Here is a 9,353-nt window from a genome sequence, read left to right as displayed (position 1 = left end):
ATTTGCATTTCTCTGATGATTAAGGATGGTGAGCATTTTTTCATATATCTGTAGGCTGTGTGCCGATCTTCTTCAGAGAAATTTCTCTTCAAGTCCCTTGCTCACCCTGAGATGGGATCACTCGTTTTCTTCTTGGCGCTTGTAGTTAAAGCAGCTAAGGCACCAACCACATACATCAGAGCTGGTGGGTTCAAATCCAGCCTGGGCCTGCCCAAAAACAATGACAACTACAACCAAAAAATAGCTGGGCGTTGTGGTGGGCACCTGTAATCCCAGCTACTTAAGAGGCTGAGGCAAGAGAATCGCTTAAGCCCAGGAGCTGGAGGTTGCTCTGAGCTGTGATGCCACGGCACTCTACCCAGGGCGATAGCTTGAGGCTCTGTCTCAAAAGAAAAAGAAATGAATATTGGAATATGACCAAAATAGTAAAGTAAGCAACTGTGCAATTATCACAATTCCTATCAGGAAAGAGGCATTAGTGTTTATGTCATAAACTTATTTACAGATATATCTGGTATGCTCTATGAGTTCAAGAGTTGGAGTCATTTTTCAGAGATTACACCTCCTGAAATGTCTTTCTTTGTGTTAAATGGATGAACGAAAACATCTTGTTTCTTGTGTGTTTTCTATGCACACCTGCCTTAACTCCTTCCAGAGAGAGTATCAGCTCCTCAATTTTTATGTTTTTTATGGTGCCTAAGACTGCAGCTGAGCATGTGTTTAGTAAAATGTGCTCAATCATGAATTAATAAGTACACAGAATCACAACATTCTAATGAGAGAAAGCGTGGGCAGTAATGCTAACACTTTCATTCTACAATGTCCCATCCCTGGCTGTAGGCACTGGGACCAGGTCAGGGATGAGATCCAACGGGAATTTGATCAGGAGTCTGAAAGCTTCACCCTGGAGCAGATTGTGGAACTTGGGATGGATCAGCATGTGGAGAAAATTGGGGAGATCTCTGCCTCCGCAACCAAAGAGCTGGCTATAGAAGTGGTATGATGCAGTCTGCACCCCCTCCAAGCCTCCTGGAGCACTAATCCCCTTGGGGAGTAGTTACCTTATTGCTTTGTCCCCAAATTTCTCTCCACAGGGATTAAAAAACATTGCTAAGACTTGGGAAGTAACTCAGCTTGATATAATACCCTACAAGGATAAGGGCCATCATCGGCTCAGGTAGAAGGATCCGGGGCTCTTGGAGAGGGGAGGCTGTGTTACCTGGGTTTCAGAGTAGGGACCAAGATTTGGCAGGTGGGGATGGAGTATGATTTTTGACTCTTGTGTCCCAGAGGTACGGAAGAAGTATTCCAGGCACTGGAAGATAACCAGGTAGCTCTGTCTACCATGAAAGCATCTCGTTTTGTCAAGGCCTTTGAGAAGGATGTGGACCACTGGGAACGCTGCCTCTCCCTCATTTTAGAGGTTATTGAGATGGTGCTCACAGTGCAGCGTCAGTGGATGTACCTAGAGGTCAGGAGTCAGTGTCTGAACTCTTCCTACTTCCCGCTTCTACTTCTTTATTTGCTTAGGACCTAGATATTTGCCCTATTAACCTCATTTTCCCACCTTTAATGTCACTCTTCATCTAGGACCCAACCATCTGATTCTTAGTTATTTACCCCCCGCCTCAATTCCCATTGCATTTTTCTTTCTTGGACTCAGGTACCTGGTCTACCAACCCCAACTTCCCTTTGTAGATCTTGGGCATCTTGCTCTTTGGTTTCTAATGCTATGTGCCTTCTATACAACTGATATCCCTGGTCTGGGAGCAAGGAGCAGGGGGTGGAGAGTGGGTGGCAAACAGCCTCTCACCCCAATTCTTGGGTCCTCAGAATATCTTTGTAGGAGAAGACATCCGCAAGCAGCTACCCAATGAATCAGCCTTATTTGACCAAGTCAATAGCAACTGGAAATCGATCATGGACAGGATGAACAAGGACCCCAATGCTCTCCAGAGCACCCACTACCCAGGTCAGTGCTCCATGGCCTCTTGTCGTGACATAGCCTTGGTGGGTACTACTCTAAGCCATGGCCACATGTTTCATTTATGGGAAGACTGACACCTCTGGCTGTTATAACACTTCCCATCTCCATCACCTCTTCTAAGCTTTAAATCATGATTCAGTAAATTAAATTCAACAAGTATTTGAGTGAAGTATAACATTGGTTAGGAACATGGGATATGGACTCAGACATGAGTTTAAAATCCAGCTCATGGGCTCGGCAGTGGTTAGGGCTGCAACCACATACACCAGGGCTGGTGGGTTCGAACATGGCCCAGATCTGCTAAATGACAATGACAACAACAACAGAGGTTCCAGCAGCCTATAGGCTCAAGGCAGGAGGGGCACCTCAGAATTCACACCCAGGAGCATCCATACTTTCTTCAGAAAGCTAGAAACTTGAAAGGCAAGGGACAAAAACCCAATCAAAACTTTATTTATGGGGATGTAGGCAGGGAGAAAACTAAGGTAGTTGAGAACTTACAAATGTGAATACATTGTATTTAACATCTCAGATTGTTCTCTGAGATGGAACTTACTGCCATTTTACAAAGAAGTCAAAGCTGAATGAGGTTAACAAGTCTGCTAGTAAATTTTTTTTTTATTTTTTGAGACAGGGTTTCACTCTGTTGCCCAGGGTGAAGTGCAGTGGCATCATCACAGCTCACTGCAACCTCCAACTCCTGAGCTCAAGTGATCCTCCTGCCTCAGTCTCCCAAGTATCTGGGACTACAGGTGTGTGCCACCATGCCTGGATAATTTTATTTTTTTATTTTTTTGAGACAGAGTCTCACCATGTTGCCCTCGGTAGAGTGCCATGGCGTGACAGCTCACAGCAACCTCAAACTCTTGGGTTTAAGAGATTCTCTTGCCTCAGCCTCCCAAGTAGCTAGGACTACAGGTGCCTACCACAGTGCTTGGCTATTTTTTGTTGTACTTGTTTAGCTGTCCCAGGCTAGGTTTGAACCTGGCACTCTCGATGTCTGTGGCTGGCAGTGTAACCTCTATGGGCACCAAGCCAAAGAAATACTGTATTTTTTAATAATACAGCTCACAGCAATCTCAAACTCTTGCGCCCAAGTGATTCTCTTGCCTCAGCCTCCCAAGTAGCTGGGACTACAGGAGCCTGATTTTTTTTTTGTCGTGGTTGTCATTATTGTTTAGCTGGCCTGGGTAGGGTTTGAACCCACCAACTTCAGTGTATGTGGCTGGTGCTGTAACCACTGTGCTACAGGTGCTGAGTGATAATTTAAAAAATTTTTGTAGAGAAGGGGTCTCACTTGTTGCTTAGGCTGGTCTTAAACTACTGTCCTGTAGTAATTATTCTGCCTGGGCCTCCCAAAGTACTAGGATTACAGATGTGAGCCACCATGCCTAACCATGCTAGTAAATTTGAATGGAGTTCTTCCACCCCCAAGTCTAGTGTTATTTTTGCTGTGACATGAGGGACTGGTAACACCAGTCATTGTAGACCTCATTTACTGTGTGCATGTGACATATATTTAAATCTAATGTCTTAACTTGTTATAACTTGTTATTGTATAAATGAAGAATAATCCTTAATTTTCAGAAGCTCTTGGGATAAACAGCAGAAGCCTCAATTCTTTTATTTCTTCCTTCTTTTTTCTTCTCTCTCACTCTTTATTTATTTATTTATTTATTTTTGTGCCCATGGGAAATGGAGGAGGATGAAGCCCCAAGTTCTTAGATAGAAGGGTACTGATGGGAGATGTGGTTATAGAGTAGTCTCCACCCCACTTATCCTTGGTGGATATTCTCCACGACCTCCAGTGGACACCCCAAACCTTGGGGTACTAAAATTGATTGCTATCAACTGGAACACATTGCTGTTTGCATCTTCCACCCATAGATGTAATGCCCTTTTCCGTCTTAACTAAGCACTTATTACATACCATGCCTTTTAGTTTGAGTTGTGATAGCAAGACAAGAACAGATTTCTTTTTCATTCTTCACAATTTTATGGATAGAATACTTATCCTTATTGTAGATCTTAGCAACCTTAGTGAAGAACTTTTCACCTTTTCATTTATAGGAAGCACTTTGCAGCTTCTCTATGGGATATCTGAATTGGCAGCATCACTACTCTTGCACTTTGGGGCCATTGTTAAATAAAATCAGGGTGACTAGAACACAAGTACTGTGATACCAGGACAGTCGATCTTACAACCTCTAAGATGCTGCCATGTGACTGATGGGCAGGCAGCATGGGCAGCATGAAGACATTGGACCAGAGGGATGATTCACATTTGGGGCAGGTTAGAGTGGGAGGGAGGCAAGATTCCATGACACTACTCAGAATGGCACATGATTTAAAACTTAGAAATTGTTTTTTTTCTTTTTATTTATTTATTTTTGAGACAAAGTCTCACCATGTCACCCTTTGTAGAGTGCCATGGCGTTACACCTCACAGCAACCTCCAACTCTTGGGCTTATGCAGTTCTCTTTCCTCAGCCTCCCAAGTAGCTGGGACTACAGGAACCCGCCACAACACCCAGCTATTTTTTGTTGCAGTTGTCTTTGTTGTTTAGCTGGCCCGGGCTGGGTTCGAACCCACCAGTCTTGGTGCATGTGGCTGGTGCTATAACCACTGTGCTACGGGCATCGAGCCTATTTTTTTGAGATAGAGTCTCACTTTCATTCTTCACGATTGGTAGAGTGCTGTGGTGTGACAGCCCATAGCAACCTCCAACTCTTGGGCTTAAGCGATTCTCTTGCCTCAGCCTCCCAAGTAGTTGGAACTACAGGGGCCTGCCACAGTGATTGGCTATTTTTTGTTGTTGTTGCTGTTGTCATTGTTGTTTAGCTGGCCCGGGTTGGGTTTGAACCCGCCAACCTTGGTATATGTGGCTGGTGCTGTAACCACTGTGCTACAGGTGCTGAGCCTAGAAATTGTTTATTTCTGGAATTTTTAATTTAATAATTTTGGACTAGGGTTAACTTTAAGTAATTGAAACTGAGGAAAGGGAAACTGCAGGTAAGAGAGGATTAATACATTAATTATACATCACATATGTAGATTAATTATATATTATATTTGTATAATTAATATATAAACTGTAACATATATAATAGTGTATAATGCATACTTAGTAATGAATTAATGAAGTGAATGGGATGAGCATGACAGAGGAATTGGGGATACTTCTCTGCTTCCAGAAACCTGTATGGTAATCTGTACCCCAATATTCAGGAGCTGGCAAAGCAGATAAAACTGGGGACTCCAGATCTAGCCAGGGCAGTGGTAAATAGGCCATCAAATGTCATTCATTGCTCTTCTTCCCAGGCCTTCTGGACAATTTGATAGAAATGAACACAATCCTGGAAGATATTCAGAAGTCTCTGGATATGTATTTAGAGACCAAGCGTCATATTTTCCCCCGCTTCTACTTCTTGTCTAATGATGACCTTCTGGAGATTCTGGGCCAGTCCCGCAACCCAGAGGCTGTGCAGCCACACCTCAAAAAATGCTTTGACAACATCAAATCACTGAGAATCCAGAAGGTCAATAGAGGTGGCGGTGATGGGGTGGTAGAGGGAAAGGATGGTGGTGTCAAGGTATTCCAGGCTTTGGAGGGGACTGTGCCTTCCCATCCGGAGGGTGATGTTAATTAATGATTCTAGATTCTCTCAGGATAGAACTTTTTAGAACTGGCAATATTGAGAGGAGGGGAGAGGAGCAGAAATGACCCAAATACTTCTAGGTGGATGAGAGTGGGCAGGCTAGGCCATTAACAGCTTCTCTTTTCTGCAGGTTGCGGGGAGCGGTAGCAAATGGGAAGCTGTGGGGATGTTCTCAGGTGATGGCGAGTATGTTGATTTCCTCCACTCAGTACTTTTAGAAGGGCCTGTGGAGGTGAGTTGTGGTGAAGGCCTTGGGACCAAGCTGTTTATTCTTCCTATTAAAAAGTTTGCTTGGGGCTAGGCATGGTGGCTTACATTTGTAGTCCTAGCACTCTGGGAGGCCAAGATGGGAGGATCCCTTGAGTTTGAGACCACCTTGAACAAGAGCAAGATTCTGTCTCTACTAAAGATAGAAAAATTCGCTGGGTGCCTGTGGTCCCAGCTACTTGGCAGGCTGAGGCAGGAGGATTGCTTGAGTGGAGGAGTTTGAGATTACTTTGAGCTAGGCTGGTGCCACAGCACTCTAGCCTGCGGCAACAGGGTGAGACTCTGTCTCAAAAAAAAAAAAAAAAGTTTTGCTTGGCTCTGTAAGGAGAGAGCATCACTCTGAAGAGCCTAAGTTAGTTACTTTTCCCCTTCCCTCCTGCCATTCCTGACAATTATAACCTCTGGCTTGAGCCTAAGTTTCCTTCTGAAAAGCAGACCACAATTTCTCTCAGGGAAATTTCTCTGTTTCTCTCAGGGACCAAAGCCAGTGATTGCCCTATTTCTGCTTTTCTCTTGGGTCCAAAGCCTTGAAGTCCTGTTTCCTTTGGAGAACCTTGTCTCTGTCCCTGAGCCACTCTATTCTCTCACCTCCCCATAGTCCTGGCTTTGTGATGTGGAACGGACCATGAGAGTGACCCTGCGGGACCTTCTCCGGAATTGCCGCCTGGCCCTCAAGAAGTTCCTCAACAAGAGAGACAAATGGGTGAAAGAGTGGGCTGGCCAGGTGAGCTGGGCTCAGCAGAGATGAGGGAACGAGGAAGATGGAGGTAGAGGTGTACAGCCAATGGGAAGAGAATCTGAGTGTCACAAAATGCAGGCTTCTTGTTTCCCTCTCTGGGCTGTGTCTCTGGTACATGCTGGACCTTTAGCTCCTGACCTTAGGCATCTACCCCATCCTTCAGGACAGATTAGGCATTGTCAGAGGTGTATGTGGCACCTAGTCCTGGAAAAAGCTGGGCGGTGTGGGTAAGTGGCCAAGGACAGGGATTTAGAACCCAGCTTCTGCACATCCTCAGATGGTGATTGCTGCCAGTCAGATCCAGTGGACGGCTGATGTCACCAAGTGCCTGCAGACAGCTAAGGAGCGGGGTGACAAGAAAATCCTCAAGGTCATGAAGAAGAAACAGGTGGGAAACTCTACAAGTGTGGGGTAGGTCTGGAGTTGGAATCAGAGGAAGGGAGGTGATTAGTTAGTCAGAATTAGAGACAAACTGATGGAAGAGTCAGAGTGAGGGGGCTCCGTGAGGGAAGTCCAGTGAGGAAACCTTGGGGTGGAGGAGAATTGTGTTTTTTTGTGTTGCTGCTGGGTGTCAGGAGTGACCAGGGTGGAGACAGCATTTGGGCTAAAGAGGGTTGGTTTGGGGTGAGATGAGATCAAGCTCTGTTTGTTCTGTCCCCTACTACCTCACCCACAGGTGTCAATCCTGAATAAGTATTCAGAAGCCATCAGGGGGAACTTGACCAAGATCATGCGACTTAAAATTGTGGCTCTGGTGACGATAGAAATTCATGCCCGGGATGTGTTGGAGAAGCTTTATAAGAGTGGCCTCATGGACGTCAATGCCTTTGACTGGCTCAGCCAACTTCGGTTCTACTGGGAGAAGGTGCCAGATGGGCCACCTCCCCTCTCTCTTACCCTAAAACAGATCCTAATGCTTTAATTAAATTCATGTTCCCTAAGTGCAATAATATCCTGACCCAACCCTTAGTCTGACCACAGTGCCCTAATCCAGTTTTTAACTCTATCTCATCTCCTAAATTAGGAGTGGCAAATAATTGTTCCAGCCATTGTCTACTATGGGTGTCGCTTGATCTGGACTCAGAAAGACTCCAGGCAGCTGTTGCAGCAGATTGGGGTGGACGTGCATTGTGAAAGCCATTTTCTATCTGGGCCATAAAGTGCTCCCTCCTTCTAACTCTAGAAAAAACCTGTGATCATCTAATGGCAGCCACCCTGCCATCTCTGAGCCTCACTGTCAGTTACCCCCAGCTCCGATTCTCCCTCCAAGCCCACCTCTCTCCTATTCTGCTCTATTTCCCCAGGATCTTGATGACTGTGTGGTCCGCCAGACCAACACGCAATTCCAGTATAGCTATGAGTACTTGGGTAACTCTGGGCGGCTCGTCATCACCCCCCTGACAGACAGGTGTGCAGTGTGGGATGAATGCAGTGGTTGGGGTCGGGGCAGCAGAAGCTAAGAGAAGGTTTCCGGGGGTTTGATTCCGGCTCTGTCCTCAATTCTCAGATGTTACATGACACTGACCACAGCACTGCACCTGCACCGAGGGGGCTCCCCCAAAGGCCCAGCAGGCACGGGAAAGACGGAGACCGTCAAGGACCTAGGCAAGGCCCTCGGCATATATGTCATTGTGGTTAACTGCTCCGAGGGCCTAGACTATAAGTCCATGGGCCGAATGTACTCAGGCCTGGCCCAGGTCAGTATTGTGCCACCCCTTAAATGGAAGAGTCCCAGTGAGGGTGCCTAAATATCTTTTAGTCTCAGAAAATCAACTGAAAGCCAAATCTAGTTCAGAGTTTCATAGCTCACAAAACTGCATTGCCTTGGGTAGTTTTTATAATTAGGGAAGCCCCTTCACCTCCCTGAGCCTCAAGTAGCTTATTTACAAAACCAGAAGATTATGTGAGGATTAAGTAAGATAAGGTATGCAAATCAGAGCACAGTAGGGTTTTTTCCCAACCCATACCTTTCCTAGCATTACCCCAGATTGTCCCCGTCTGCTGGAAAGCTCTGGCTAGAGGCTGTCACAGTGCTCCTCTGGTGCCCTTCCTCGGATCCCTTATTTTGGAGGCTGCCTTGCCTATCTTTAGGATGTGTGTCAATCATGCTTTCTGGTATTTTGGGAACCTCTCTTGCTCCCTGTGACTCCACCTCCCATTCCACAGACTGGAGCCTGGGGCTGCTTTGATGAGTTTAACCGCATCAACATCGAGGTGCTGTCGGTGGTGGCCCAGCAGATCCTGTCCATTCTATCTGCCTTGGCTGCCGGACTCCCTCGTTTCTATTTTGAGGGCTTTGAAATAAATCTGGTGTGGTCCTGTGGCATCTTCATTACCATGAATCCTGGTAGGTGGCAGGAAGTAAATGGGAGTCTTGGCGGGAATACTAGGTGTCCAGGGCAAACACTGTGTGCTCCCCTTCCCCCTTCTGTGACAAAGCATTTGGCCAAGTGAAATCTGGCTAAAGACAATAAAGGGCAAGAGAAGAATAAACATACATCTTTCTGGGAGAAGGGGAGGCAATCTTACTGTTTTTCCTAGAGAGATTGATAACTGCTTGTGTGTACAAGGTCGAACAATGAAGTTCTCAACTCATCCTAGAAAAAGTGCAACATACTTCACTGCTGAATATCACTATAGTCACCAGCTGGCTAAAGGTGACTATAGTGATATTCAGCGATGAGATATGTAGCACTTTTT

The 9,353-nt window shown here is 45.8% G+C and overlaps 1 protein-coding gene across 1 annotated transcript in view; it reads left to right on the top strand.

Annotated features, from left to right (window-relative positions):
* The window catches only part of DNAH2 (dynein axonemal heavy chain 2), a 131,470-nt gene that overhangs the window by 63,888 nt on the left and 58,229 nt on the right, over window positions 1-9,353 (top strand). Inside the window, exons 24-35 of the mRNA XM_012805943.1 lie at window positions 841-997; window positions 1,095-1,177; window positions 1,291-1,471; window positions 1,834-1,972; window positions 5,310-5,527; window positions 5,778-5,879; window positions 6,513-6,638; window positions 6,931-7,041; window positions 7,330-7,518; window positions 7,958-8,061; window positions 8,161-8,350; window positions 8,820-9,000. Coding sequence (XP_012661397.1) covers window positions 841-997; window positions 1,095-1,177; window positions 1,291-1,471; window positions 1,834-1,972; window positions 5,310-5,527; window positions 5,778-5,879; window positions 6,513-6,638; window positions 6,931-7,041; window positions 7,330-7,518; window positions 7,958-8,061; window positions 8,161-8,350; window positions 8,820-9,000 — 1,781 coding nt within the window. The remainder of the gene's footprint in view (window positions 1-840; window positions 998-1,094; window positions 1,178-1,290; window positions 1,472-1,833; window positions 1,973-5,309; window positions 5,528-5,777; window positions 5,880-6,512; window positions 6,639-6,930; window positions 7,042-7,329; window positions 7,519-7,957; window positions 8,062-8,160; window positions 8,351-8,819; window positions 9,001-9,353) is intronic.

The sequence above is a fragment of the Otolemur garnettii genome, unplaced genomic scaffold (genome assembly GCF_000181295.1).
Source record: "Otolemur garnettii isolate 467f Iridium unplaced genomic scaffold, OtoGar3 scaffold00046, whole genome shotgun sequence".
Taxonomy (NCBI): Eukaryota; Metazoa; Chordata; class Mammalia; order Primates; family Galagidae; genus Otolemur; species Otolemur garnettii.
The sequence above is the reverse complement of the archived record's forward strand: the minus strand, read 5'-3'. Positions and strand labels throughout refer to the sequence as shown.